Raw genomic sequence first — 13,798 nt, forward strand, 5'->3', positions numbered from 1 at the left:
CCGATATGTATCGTAGTGTATTCTCCTGTGGGGTCTTCGTGCATCGCAGCGCAAACCGAGGTGGGAGAAGGGGATAGGGGCACAAAGTAACAGGGTGCAGGTAACGGCATGCCCAGCTCTCACCTGCACTGAGGGCAGCTCAGGGTTAATAGGCACTGTAGGGCTGCACTGTTCTGTGCACTATAAGGCAGCATTATTAGCACGCATTGTGATGGTATATCACATCAGAACTATATGGCAGTATTATTGGGGATCAGTATGGTCATTTATCACATCAGAACTATATGGCAGTATTATTGGGGATCAGTATGGTTATTTATCACATCAGCATTATATGGCAGTATTATTGGGGCTCAGTAAGGTGATGTATCACATCAGAACTATATGGCAGTATTATTTGGGCTTAGTACGGTGATGAATCGTGTCAGCACTATAGAGCAGTATTTTTGGGGCTCAGTACTGTGGTATATCACGTTAGCAGTATATGGCAGTATTACTAGGGAACAGTATGGTTATTTATCACGTCAGCACTATAGAGCAGTATTTTTGGGGCTCAGTACTGTGGTATATCACGTTAGCAGTATATGGCAGTATTACTAGGGAACAGTATGGTTATTTATCACGTCAGCACTATAGAGCAGTATTTTTGGGGCTCAGTACTGTGGTATATCACGTTAGCAGTATATGGCAGTATTACTAGGGAACAGTATGGTTATTTATCACGTCAGCACTATAGAGCAGTATTTTTGAGGTACTCTGGTGATGGTATATCACATCAACCCAGTATGGCGCAGCCTTATCGCCCCCAAATCTCAGGAGTTCACACACAGACTCGTTACTCAGATCAGAGGCCCAGATAATAACTTTTGCTGCACCCCTGAATTCGGAGACCCCCTATAATAACCTTTACTCAGTGAATATTAACCCCTCCAGCCCCACAACTCGACACTGAATGCGACTCCAGCGAGCAGTGACATAATCTATCGCTCCGGACGATAATCCCTGCCCCCGCTCCTACCCCACAGTCCCTGCCAAATCCTACAAGGCAGACCCCTGCCGATACCAACCCCTGACCCTAGAAAAACCCGGCTTAATTAGAGGAATCGGACCCCCGCCTGTATCGACCCTTGAATCCTAAACAAACCCCTCCTGCCTGCGGGAAGCAGCGCCCCTCCTGCCTGCGGGAAGCAGCGCCTCTCCTGCCTGCGGGAAGCAGCGCCCCTCCTGCCTGCGGGAAGCAGCGCCTCTCCTGCCTGCGGGAAGCAGCGCCCCTCCTGCCTGCGGGAAGCAGCGCCCCTCCTGCCTGCGGGAAGCAGCGCCCCTCCTGCCTGCGGGAAGCAGCGCCTCTCCTGCCTGCGGGAAGCAGCGCCCCTCCTGCCTGCGGGAAGCAGCGCCCCTCCTGCCTGCGGGAAGCAGCGCCCCTCCTGCCTGCGGGAAGCAGCGCCCCTCCTGCCTGCGGGAAGCAGCGCCCCTCCTGCCTGCGGGAAGCAGCGCCTCTCCTGCCTGCGGGAAGCAGCGCCCCTCCTGCCTGCGGGAAGCAGCGCCTCTCCTGCCTGCGGGAAGCAGCGCCCCTCCTGCCTGCGGGAAGCAGCGCCTCTCCTGCCTGCGGGAAGCAGCGCCCCTCCTGCCTGCGGGAAGCAGCGTCCCTCCTGCCTGCGGGAAGCAACGTCCCTCCTGCCTGCGGGAAGCAGCGCCCCTCCTGCCTGCCGGAAGCAGCGCCCCTCCTGCCTGCGGGAAGCAGCGCCTCTCCTGCCTGCGGGAAGCAGGGCCCCTCCTGCCTGCGGGAAGCAGCGCCTCTCCTGCCTGCGGGAAGCAGCGCCCCTCCTGCCTGCGGGAAGCAGCGCCTCTCCTGCCTGCGGGAAGCAGCGCCCCTCCTGCCTGCGGGAGGCAGCGCCTCTCCTGCCTGCGGGAAGCAGCGCCCCTCCTGCCTGCGGGAAGCAGCGCCCCTCCTGCCTGCGGGAAGCAGCGCCCCTCCTGCCTGCGGGAAGCAGCGCCCCTCCTGCCTGCCGGAAGCAGCGCCCCTCCTGCCTGCCGGAAGCAGCGTCCCTCCTGCCTGCGGGAAGCAGCGCCCCTCCTGCCTGCCGGAAGCAGCGCCCCTCCTGCCTGCGGGAAGCAGCGCCCCTCCTGCCTGCCGGAAGCAGCGCCCCTCCTGCCTGCGGGAAGCAGCGCCCCTCCTGCCTGCGGGAAGCAGCGCCCCTCCTGCCTGCGGGAAGCAGCGCCTCTCCTGCCTGCCGGAAGCAGCGTCCCTCCTGCCTGCCGGAAGCAGCGCCCCTCCTGCCTGCCGGAAGCAGCGTCCCTCCTGCCTGCGGGAAGCAGCGCCCCTCCTGCCTGCGGCTTATGTCCGGCATTGCAGCTGAGCTCAATAGCAGTGAACAGAGCAGGCTGCAGTACCACACATGGACTGTGGTCAGGGTGGTGCTGGTTTTCCAGAGCTGTACGCCCCTCTGTTTCCGCACAGTGGCCTGTCCCTCCTCTTGTCTGGTGATGTCATCAGCTGATGTCATAAATCACATGTGATGTCACTTCTTGCTGGATTCCGTGCAGGGTCATACCATCGTCATGTGAAGGGGGTGGCGGGGGCTCACAATGCCAGGCAGCGGTATTAGTCCTATCAGACCAAACCTTCTGTTTTCCAGGAAACTTTTACCAAGTCTAAAGACCAAGAGGCCCCAGGAACTGGTGCTGGTGATTGGAACCGGTATCAGTTCGGCTGTAGCACCACAAGTCCCAGCTCTGAAATCCTGGAAGGGGTTAATTCAGGCCCTGCTCGACGCTGCCAATGACTTTGACCTCCTAGAAGAAGAAGAGAGCAAAAAATTCCAGAAATGTCTCCATGAGGACAAGAACCTGATCCACGTGGCCCACGACCTCATCCAGAAGCTGTCACCGGTTAGTGCTGCACACTGGAGGCGATCATGTGATCTCAGGGGTCACCCGTCAGTGCCGCACACTGGGGGCGATCATGTGATCTCATGAGTCGCCCGTCAATGCCGCACGCTGGAGGCGATCATGTGATCTCAGGAGTCGCCCGTCAGTGCCGCACGCTGGAGGCGATCATGTGATCTCAGGGGTCACCGGTTAGTGCCACACACTGGAGGCGATCATGTGATCTCATGAGTCGCCCGTCAATGCCGCACGCTGGAGGCGATCATGTGATCTCAGGGGTCACCCGTCAGTGCCGCACACTGGGAGCGATCATGTGATCTCATGAGTCGCCCGTCAATGCCGCACGCTGGAGGCGATCATGTGATCTCAGGAGTCGCCCATCAGTGCCGCACACTGGGAGCGATCATGTGATCTCAGGAGTCACCCGTCAGTGCCACACGCTGGAGGCGATCATGTGATCTCAGGGGTCATCGGTTAGTGCCGCACACTGGAGGTGATCATGTGATCTCAGGAGTCGCCCGTCAGTGCCACACGCTGGAGGCGATCATGTGATCTCAGGAGTCGCCCGTCAGTGCCGCACGCTGGAGGCGATCATGTGATCTCAGGGGTCACCCGTCAGTGCCGCACACTGGGGGCGATCATGTGATCTCAGGAGTCACCCGTCAGTGCCGCACACTGGGGGCGATCATGTGATCTCAGGAGTCACCCGTCAGTGCCACACGCTGGAGGCGATCATGTGATCTCAGGAGTCGCCCGTCAGTGCCGCACGCTGGAGGCGATCATGTGATCTCAGGGGTCACCCGTCAGTGCCGCACACTGGGGGCGATCATGTGATCTCAGGAGTCACCCGTCAGTGCCGCACACTGGGGGCGATCATGTGATCTCAGGAGTCACCCGTCAGTGCCGCACGCTGGAGGCGATCATGTGATCTCAGGGGTCACCCGTCAGTGCCGCACACTGGGAGCGATCATGTGATCTCAGGAGTCACCCGTCAGTGCCGCACACTGGGCGATCGTGTGTTCTGGTGATCTCCCATCTTGTGGTCTGTTTGTGACCTGTTTCTTGTTGTTCTCGCTCCTTTCTCGCAGCGCACCAGCAATGTCCGCTCCACCTTCTTCAAGGACTGTCTCTATGAAGTCTTTGATGACCTGGAGTCAAAGATGGAGGATTCTGGGAAGCAGCTTCTTCAGTCCGTGCTGCAGCTGATGGAGCACGGCGCACTGGTCCTGACAACTAACTTTGACAATCTGCTCGAGATCTACGCCGCTCATCAAGAAAAACACCTGGAATCCCTAGACCTCACCGACGAGAAGAAGGTAAATCCCAGCAGCCGTATGATTATAGACTGGTGATTGTATATCAGATTGGCCAGGTGTGGGGATGTATCTGGGGATTATATATCTGGGCACCCGGGGATTATATATGGGGCCGGCCTGGTGTGGGGATGTGTCTGGGGATTATACGTCGGGCTGGCCCGCTGTGGGGATGTGTCTGGGGATTATACATCGGGCCGGCTGGTGTGGGGATGTGTCTGGGGATTATATATGGGGCCGGCCGCTGTGGGGATGTGTCTGGGGATTATACGTCGGGCCGGCCCGCTGTGGGGATGTGTCTGGGGATTATACGTCAGGCCGGCCCGCTGTGGGGATGTGTCTGGGGATTATACTTCAGGCTGGCCCGCTGTGGGGATGTGTCTGGGGATTATATATTGGGCCGGCCGCTGTGGGGATGTGTCTGGGGATTATACTTCAGGCTGGCCCGCTGTGGGGATGTGTCTGGGGATTATATATTGGGCCGGCCGCTGTGGGGATGTGCCTGGGATTATATATTGGGCCGGCCGCTGTGGGGATGTGTCTGGGGATTATACGTCGGGCCGGCCCGCTGTGGGGATGTGTCTGGGGATTATACGTCAGGCCGGCCCGCTGTGGGGATGTGTCTGGGGATTATACTTCAGGCTGGCCCGCTGTGGGGATGTGTCTGGGGATTATATATTGGGCCGGCCGCTGTGGGGATGTGTCTGGGGATTATATATTGGGCCGGCCGCTGTGGGGATGTGTCTGGGGATTATACTTCAGGCTGGCCCGCTGTGGGGATGTGTCTGGGGATTATATATTGGGCCGGCCGCTGTGGGGATGTGTCTGGGATTATATATTGGGCCGGCCGCTGTGGGGATGTGTCTGGGGATTATATATTGGGCCGGCCGCTGTGGGGATGTGTCTGGGGATTATATATGGGGCCGTCCCGCTGTGGGGATGTATCTTGGGATTATATATTGGGCCGGCCGCTGTGGGGATGTGTCTGGGGATTATATATGGGGCCGGCCTGGTGTGGGGATGTGTCTGGGGATTATACGTCGGGCTGGCCCGCTGTGGGGATGTGTCTGGGGATTATACATCGGGCCGGCTGGTGTGGGGATGTGTCTGGGGATTATATATGGGGCCGGCCGCTGTGGGGATGTGTCTGGGGATTATACGTCGGGCCGGCCCGCTGTGGGGATGTGTCTGGGGATTATACGTCAGGCCGGCCCGCTGTGGGGATGTGTCTGGGGATTATACTTCAGGCTGGCCCGCTGTGGGGATGTGTCTGGGGATTATATATTGGGCCGGCCGCTGTGGGGATGTGTCTGGGGATTATATATGGGGCCGTCCCGCTGTGGGGATGTATCTGGGGATTATATATTGGGCCGGCCGCTGTGGGGATGTGTCTGGGGATTATATATGGGGCCGGCCTGGTGTGGGGATGTGTTTGGGGATTATACGTCGGGCCGGCCGCTGTGGGGATGTGTCTGGGAATTATATATTGGGCCGGCCTGCTGTGGGGATGTGTCTGGGGATTATATATTGGGCCGGCCGCTGTGGGGATGTGTCTGGGGATTATATATTGGGCCGGCCGCTGTGGGGGTGTGTCTGGGGATTATACATTGGGCCGGCCGCTGTGGGGATGTGTCTGGGGATTATATATGGGGCCGGCCTGCTGTGTGGATGTGTCTGGGGATTATACATCAGGCCGGCCCGCTGTGGGGATGTCTGGGGATTACATATTGGGCCGGCCTGCTGTGGGGATGTGTCTGGGATTATATATTGGGCCGGCTGCTGTGGGGATGTGTCTGGGATTATATATTGGGCCGGCTGTTGTGGGGATGTGTCTGGGGATTATATATGGGGCCGGCCAGGTGTGGGGATGTGTCTGGGGATTATACTTAGGGCCGGCCGCTGTGGGGATGTGTCTGGGATTATATATTGGGCCGGCTGCTGTGGGGATGTGTCTGGGGATTATATATTGGGCCGGTCTGGGTGTGGCGATACGGTTCATTATATTGGTGGTCACTGGTTCGTTATAACCCGCTCCCGGACTGTAATGCCTCGGTTTGTCTTGTGACAGGTGCTAGAATGGGCTCAGGAGAAGAAGCAGCTGAGCGTCCTGCACATACACGGCGTCTACACCAACCCCAGCGGCATCGTCCTGCACCCGGCCGGGTACCAGAACGTCCTCCGGAACACCGAGGTCATGGTGAGCTCTCACTGCACCTCCCAAGCCTGTCCTGTGCTGAAACACTCTGTGCTGCAAGAACCCCACGACTTCCATGTTCTCTGTAGCTACTTCCCACCATATCAGCATACATTTCTCCTGACATACTCTGTGCTGCTTTCCCACTACATGCCCTGTATCCTGGAGATTATATCTGCTGGTATTTCCCCTTGTTACTTTTTCTGTTTCTTTTCTTCTGTCGCAGAGAGAAATCCAGAAACTGTATGAGACCAAGTCCTTCCTGTTCCTGGGCTGCGGCCGCACCGTGGACGACACCACGTTCCAGGCCCTGTTCCTGGAGGCGGTGAAGCACAAGTCGGACCTGGAGCACTTTATGCTGGTCCGCAGGGAGGACGTGGACGAGTTCAAGAAGCTGCGGGAGAACATGCTGGACAAGGGGATAAAGGTCATCTCCTACGGCACAGAGTACTCCGACCTCCCCGAATACTTCGAGAGGCTTGCAAACGAAATCTCCACAAAGGGCCGCACAGGTACGGACAGCGCTGAAGCTTAGTGTCGCCATGCGGTGCTGGGTACAGGTGATTAATGGCCAAAACTCAGGGATCGGCAAATACTGCAACGTCTGTCTTACTCTGCAACACAATCGATTAACAGTGTTCAATAACACCCAGCAGAACAGTGAGTGCAGCTCTGGGGTATAATACAGGATGTAACTCAGGATCAGTAATGTAATGTATGTACACATGACTGCACCAGCAGAATAGTGAGTGCAGCTCTGGGGTATAATACAGGATGTAACTCAGGATCAGTAATGTAATGTATGTACACAGTGACTGCATGAGCAGAACAGTGAGTGCAGCTCTGGAGTATAATACAGGATGTAACTCAGGATCAGTAATGTAATGTATGTACACAGTGACTGCACCAGCAGAATAGTGAGTGCAGCTCTGGAGTATAATACAGGATGTAACTCAGGATCAGAAATGTAATGTATGTACACAGTGACTGCACCAGCAGAATAGTGCGTGCAGCTCTGGAGTATAATACAGGATGTAACTCAGGATCAGTAATGTAATGTATGTACACAGTGACTGCACCAGCAGAATAGTGAGTGCAGCTGTGGGGTATAATACAGGATGTAACTCAGGATCAGTAATGTAATGTATGTACACAGTGACTGCACCAGCAGAATAGCGAGTGCAGCTCTGGGGTATAATACAGGATGTAACTCAGGATCAGTAATGTAATGTATGTACACAGCGACTGCACCAGCAGAATAGTGAGTGCAGCTCTGGGGTATAATACAGGAGGTAACTCAGGATCAGTAATGTAATGTATGTACACAGCGACTGCACCAGCAGAATAGTGAGTGCAGCTCTGGGGTATAATACAGGAGGTAACTCAGGATCAGTAATGTAATGTATGTACACAGTGACTGCACCAGCAGAATAGTGAGTGCAGCTCTGGGGTATAATACAGGAGGTAACTCAGGATCAGTAATGTAATGTATGTACACAGTAACTGCACCAGCAGAATAGTGAGTGCAGCTCTGGAGTATAATAGAGGAGGTAACTCAGGATCAGTAATGTAATGTATGTACACAGTGACTGCACCAGCAGAATAGTGAGTGCAGCTCTGGGGTATAATACAGGAGGTAACTCAGGATCAGTAATGTAATGTATGTACACAGTAACTGCACCAGCAGAATAGTGAGTGCAGCTCTGGAGTATAATAGAGGAGGTAACTCAGGATCAGTAATGTAATGTATGTACACAGTGACTGCACCAGCAGAATAGTGAGTGCAGGGGGCGTGGCTATGTAGCCAAAGAGAGAAGACGTACCCTGAGAGAGCTCCCAAATCCTGACATTATCCTGCCACTCAGACCCCTTTAAAGAGCGGGCTACCTGTGAGCTGTAGTCCCCCTTGGACCCTGGGGAGCGTGTGACCACTGCGGGAGGCTGTGTGAGATCCGGAGGAGAGCAGGGAGCCGGCGGAGCCTGCGGTAGTGGTGAGCCCTGTGTGGAGCGGCGGCCATTTTACAAGCGCGCGCTCTGAGGAGCGCAGCGGCGCCAGCACCCTTTGATCCCGGCGGCTGGACTCTAATACACCGGGAGCTGAGGAGTCTCGATCGGCGGTACCGGCGTGGGCGGCAGTTAATACAGAGGCGCACGATCTGGTGAGAGGAGACGCGGCGCCGAGCACTAGATCTGCAGCGCCGCTTGGGAGGTGGACGCTCATCCTGTGATACATTAAGGGACAAGCGGTGAGTGCTCTGGAAAATTGGGCCCCGCTTGCCCCCCATTTAAAGACATCTTCCCTACTGGTGCTAATAATTTGGAGGGTCTGGCTCCCCTCCCCCTCTGCTGCCTTTGCCGCTGCTGCAGGCTCCCCCCCCCCCTTGGGGCACAGAACTCTGCTGTTATCTGGGGGCAGAGGTGCTTACTGCTGGAAGGACTTTGCATGTCCAGGGCTGCCTCATAGCAACACGTGGGCAGTTTCTGCCGGCTCTACTGTTTATCTGACATTAAAACGACATATTTCAGATCATAACTCTAGTTACTCTGCTGCCTCTCATTCCTGTCAACTATGCAGCACTCTAAAGGATCAGGAACGGCTGATAGGCTTAAAAAATTTGCCAGAGAGGATCCCCCGGATGGTGGACGGACCCTCAGAAACAACCCCTCACAGACTCAGCGTAAAGGTCGTCCTTCTGATAGTACTGAGGAAGGGGAACAAGAGGAGTTAACCCTTAAACAGGCCTCTGAGCAATTAATGCAGGCTATCTCCTTAACTAGATCCTCTCTTACTGAAAAGATAGAGGATGTACACACTGAGGTGGGCCGTCTAAGACTAGATATGCAGACTATGGGAGGTCGCATCGCAGAGGTGGAAACGAGAGTGTCACAAATAGAAGATACCATTCCGCCCATGGAGACTAAATTGACAAAGGTGGCTGGCTCCATAAACGCCTGGAAACAAAAAGCGGATGACCTGGAGAATAGACTACGTCGGAATAATATTCGTATTATTGGTCTACCAGAGCGCGCGGAGGGCCAGCGACCTGAGGAGTTCCTAGAGGACTGGCTTAAGACTTCTCTGGAAGGAGAATTCTCCTCAACTTTCTCTGTGGAGAGAGCCCATAGGGTCCCTGCGAGGCCCCTCCCTCCTGGAGCTCCGCCGAGACCTTTTTTGGCGCGTATTCTCAATTGCAAAGATAGGGATGCTATCCTGCGTCTGGCACGACAGAAGAGCCCTATTAAGTTCCACAATGCCACAATCTCGATATTTCCGGATTTCTCCATGGAGCTTCAGAAACAGCGGGCACGGTTCCAAGAAATTAAGAAACAACTCAGAGACCGGAATGTTGTATACTCCATGATTTATCCTGCTCGTCTGCGGATCGCCCATGAGGGTTCCTCTATATTTTTCACTGATCCAGAGGAGGTGACTGAGTGGTTACGGGTCCACAAGGTGTCCAATGTAAAGACATTCTAAAGTACTTGAGTGGATAATTCTATAGTGGAGCTTTCCATATGGGTGCCTAACCTACCAACAATACCGAACGCTTAATTTAGCCAGGGTATCCCCATTTTCACTTGATAATAGGAGCATGAGACGAAGCTCCTACTCTGTTTGGTTTTCGGTTTGTTTTTCTTTCTATGTTTGTTCTATTTGTTATGAAGGTAGAAATCGCCGCCAGTGGATATCTCGACCTCTATGTGTTATCCCTAGGCCCTTCCTGGACAACATTGTTTATTATATTTTTTTTTTTTATGAGTAAGTATGGGGTCTGAAATAATATGCATGACCTGGAATGTGCGGGGTATTAAAGCTCCCCGGAAAAAGATAAAGGTATTTTCACAGATCAAGCGTCATCACCCACACATTGTAGCGTTGGTTGAGACACATTTGACTAGGGACACGGCCCGGTGTGTACAGAAACCGTGGGTGCAGTGGTCCATACACGCGTTCCACACTAGTTATTCAAGAGGGGTTTCGCTGTTAATCCACAGAGACGTTAGATGGGAGGTGAGGGAGGCTAAGAGGGACTCTGAAGGTCGATTTGTCTTTGTATACGCATTAATTAACTCTCGTGAATATGTCATATTATGTGTTTATAACCCCCCTCCAGCTAATCTTTCAATACTCCGGATGGCAATGAGCTTTGCCTTAAGCTATCCGGACGCAAATGTCATATGCATGGGAGATTTCAATCTGGTAATGGACACCCGCTTGGATAGGTTGAGACTGGGCGATGACATAGCAGGGGAACCCTCCTCTCAGACTCCATCCCCTTTGGCTTTGTTTATGGAGGGTAGTGGTTGGTTGGATTTGTGGAGAACGCGTCATCCGGGGGTAAGGGGCTATACCTGCCACTCATCTACCAGACGTTCCCTCTCTCGCCTGGATTATATATTCGGATCCGTGGGATTGGCGACAGTGGTGGATAGTATTGAACATGGCAATAGAGGAATTTCTGACCACAGCCCGGTTATCCTTAAACTTAAATTTGGGCACTCAAATAATGGCATAGTGTGGAAATTGAATCCATTTTGGCTCAAGTTAATAGATTCCAATGATAGAACTGTGGACCAGTTGAAGGGCTTTATTTTATCCCACCCGGAACCCCAAGACACTAATCTATTCTGGGATACCCTTAAGGCATATCTAAGGGGGTGTCTTTCTTCTACGATATCTTACATAAAAAGGGTAACTTCGAGGGAGGATGACGAGATGGAACAACGACTAAAAGATTCGGAGACTGCATATATTTCTGATCCAACTAACGGTAATAGACTTGAGTGGTTGACTTCCCAGAGGTTATATGTTCAGCATACAGATGCCAAATCTAAGCGTAAATTATTTTTTACCCGTCAATCCTTTTTTGAATTGGGAAACCAGGCTAGCAAATTTTTGGCTTTTCTGGTACGCCAACATAGTGTCTCCAATACTATACTACAGATTCGAACACCAGACGGATCGTTGGTGTCCTCGACTGAGGAGATACTTCGCTGCTTTCACGATTATTATAAGTCGCTATATACATCTAAGTGTGACTTTGATATTCAGGAAAACCTGGACTATTTATCAGATGTGACATTTCCTCTACTGACCCCAGCTCAGCGAGCCTTTATGGACGCAGAGTTTACCTTGGAGGAGGTTGAAAATGCTCTGATGGATATGGCCTCTGGGAAGGCTCCTGGCCCAGACGGGTTTCCCATTGAATTATATAGGAAATATCATGATATACTAGCACCACTTTTGTTGAGAGTGTTCCAGGGGGCGTGGGAGGGGGGTTCTATGCCCGACACGTTCTATGAAGCAAATATTATTGTACTTAAAAAAGAAGGGAAGGACCCGCTGGAGTGTGGATCTTATAGGCCTATCTCGCTAGTAAATGTAGACTATAAAATCTTCACTAAAATCCTAGCTACTAGACTTAATTCGATTATATTGGACCTTGTACATCCAGACCAGACGGGTTTTATGCCGGGCAAAAATACTTCGATTAACATTAGAAGGGTCCAGTCAGTAGTTCAATACAGCTCATTGGAACTAGATAACTCCTGGGCTCTGGCATCCTTGGATGCGGCCAAAGCCTTTGACTCTCTTGAATGGCCCTTCCTATTAGCATGTTTACAAAAATATGGTTTTGGGGATAAATTTTTGAAATGGGTAGGTCTATTGTATATGAAACCCAAGGCCCGTATAATTGTTAACGGTTCCATCTCCAAATCTTTTTCATTATATAGAGGGACCCGCCAGGGGTGTCCCCTCTCCCCGGCCCTCTTTGCCCTCGCAATAGAGGCCCTGGCGATACGTGTAAGATCATCTACAGACATTAAAGGCATAAATATAGCTGGTCGTGTGGACACCATTGGCCTATATGCTGACGACATGGTGATATTTATGGATGAGGCGGAAGTAACACTACCACGGGTAATCGCTACTGTGGACAGATTCAGTAGACACTCAGGCTTATACATAAATTGGGACAAATCGGCGTTGATGTCTCTCTCCCATATTCCGATGCCCGGTCTTGGGACCCTTTCCTCCCTTCCTATTGTACCTAGCTTTAAATACCTGGGTATACATATATCTCACTGTAATAGATCTGATCTACAACTTAATATATTTCCGTTATTAGAATTAGTTAAATCTAAATTTGCAACTTGGAGCAAACTTCCATTGTCTGTAGCTGGCCGTATCAACTTAATCAAAATGATACTGCTCCCTAAGCTCTGTTACTGTCTTCAACATAGTGCTGTGCTAGTCCCTAAATTCTTCTTCATGGGTCTGAACTCTCAAATCACATCTTTCATATGGGGGAAATCCAGGCCCAGACTTAGACTGTCTACGCTGCAGAGACCAAGGCAGGGGGGTGGGGCTGCGTTGCCAGACTTCTATTTATATTATTTGGCCGGTCAGGTTAAAGCACTCAATAAATGGATGCCCAATAATTGCCTCCCTAACTCTGAAAGTCATTTACTTCATGCAGCTCAAACTGACTGTCCATTGAACTTTTTAGAGTTGGAGAAAATTAATATCCCTCGCATGTTGCCCTTGCTTCGCTTGGCGCGGTCAGTTTGGAGACAAATTAAAAAAACTGTAGGATTCACAGATATTATAGCGGAGATGCCACTGTGGAGGAACGGTTATTTCTCAACTTTATTGAATCACCCATCAGCGGACTTTTGGATTGGGCATGGTGTCTCCTCAGTGGGTGATTTGTATGATGGTGGGGTGTTTGTGTCCTTTGAGCAATTGCAAACTAAGTATGACGTACCGAGATCCCAATTCTTCCGATATCTACAGTTACGGTCAGCCATACAATCATACATGAGACAGGCAGGTGTAGGTCGGGCTATATCCTCTTTACCCTTGATAGGAATTCTTAAATCGCAGGGCCCCCAGGGCCTTATCTCCTCCTTATATACCTATCTGCTATCTTCGGGAGCCATGTCGACTGTCAATTCCATTAAAGGGAAGTGGGGGGGACTTCTTTCCAATGTACAAGAGGAGGAATGGGATGACATTCTTGAATCTCCAATTAAAGTATCCCCATCAGTTAACAATAGGATGACCCAGCTATACATACTACACCAATCATACTTAACCCCGGTAAGGCTCTTTAAGATGGGTAGGTTTCAAACATCTGAGTGTATGAGATGCCGGGCTCTAGATGCAGACTTCATCCACATGATATGGAGATGCCCTGTTGTTCTTCAATATTGGAGAGAGGTGATATCACTACTTGCAACATTGCTGTCAATTCCAGTTCCCCTTGACCCACTAGTTTGCATATTTGGGGTGTGGGAGGAGGAGTCCTGGGATCATTGCATTGATATTTTCCTACGCGAAACGCTCTTTATGGCACGAAAGGTACTGGCTTTGCGGTGGATGGGGAGCTCGAACCCATCT

At 52.2% G+C, this 13,798-nt stretch overlaps 2 protein-coding genes across 13 annotated transcripts in view; one reads left to right on the plus strand and one right to left on the minus strand.

The window, feature by feature from the left end:
* FAM118B (family with sequence similarity 118 member B) overlaps positions 1-13,798 on the plus strand; it is a 48,809-nt gene that overhangs the window by 17,631 nt on the left and 17,380 nt on the right. For all 12 annotated transcript variants that reach the window (XM_069741617.1, XM_069741618.1, XM_069741612.1 and 9 more), the window contains 4 exons: positions 2,637-2,889; positions 3,975-4,202; positions 6,268-6,396; positions 6,620-6,905. In XM_069741617.1, coding sequence (XP_069597718.1) covers positions 2,637-2,889; positions 3,975-4,202; positions 6,268-6,396; positions 6,620-6,905 — 896 coding nt within the window. The remainder of the gene's footprint in view (positions 1-2,636; positions 2,890-3,974; positions 4,203-6,267; positions 6,397-6,619; positions 6,906-13,798) is intronic.
* Positions 4,385-6,198, minus strand: LOC138651554 (nuclear pore complex-interacting protein family member B3-like). Its single transcript, XM_069741847.1, has 3 exons — positions 6,192-6,198; positions 5,530-5,792; positions 4,385-4,525 (listed from the first exon to the last, which is right to left on the minus strand). The coding sequence occupies exons 1-3, from the start codon at positions 6,196-6,198 to the stop codon at positions 4,385-4,387; spliced, it is 411 nt and encodes a 136-aa protein (XP_069597948.1).

The sequence above is a fragment of the Ranitomeya imitator genome, chromosome 10 (genome assembly GCF_032444005.1).
Source record: "Ranitomeya imitator isolate aRanImi1 chromosome 10, aRanImi1.pri, whole genome shotgun sequence".
NCBI classification, from domain to species: Eukaryota; Metazoa; Chordata; class Amphibia; order Anura; family Dendrobatidae; genus Ranitomeya; species Ranitomeya imitator.

What these genes read in the sequence shown, in the direction of transcription:
- LOC138651554 (XM_069741847.1), bottom strand. An exon ending in TACATCCCCACAGCGGGACG is followed by an intron (nt 4,526 to 5,529) that starts GCCCCATATATA and finishes ACATCCCCACAG; the next exon opens with CGGGCCGGCCTGACGTATAA.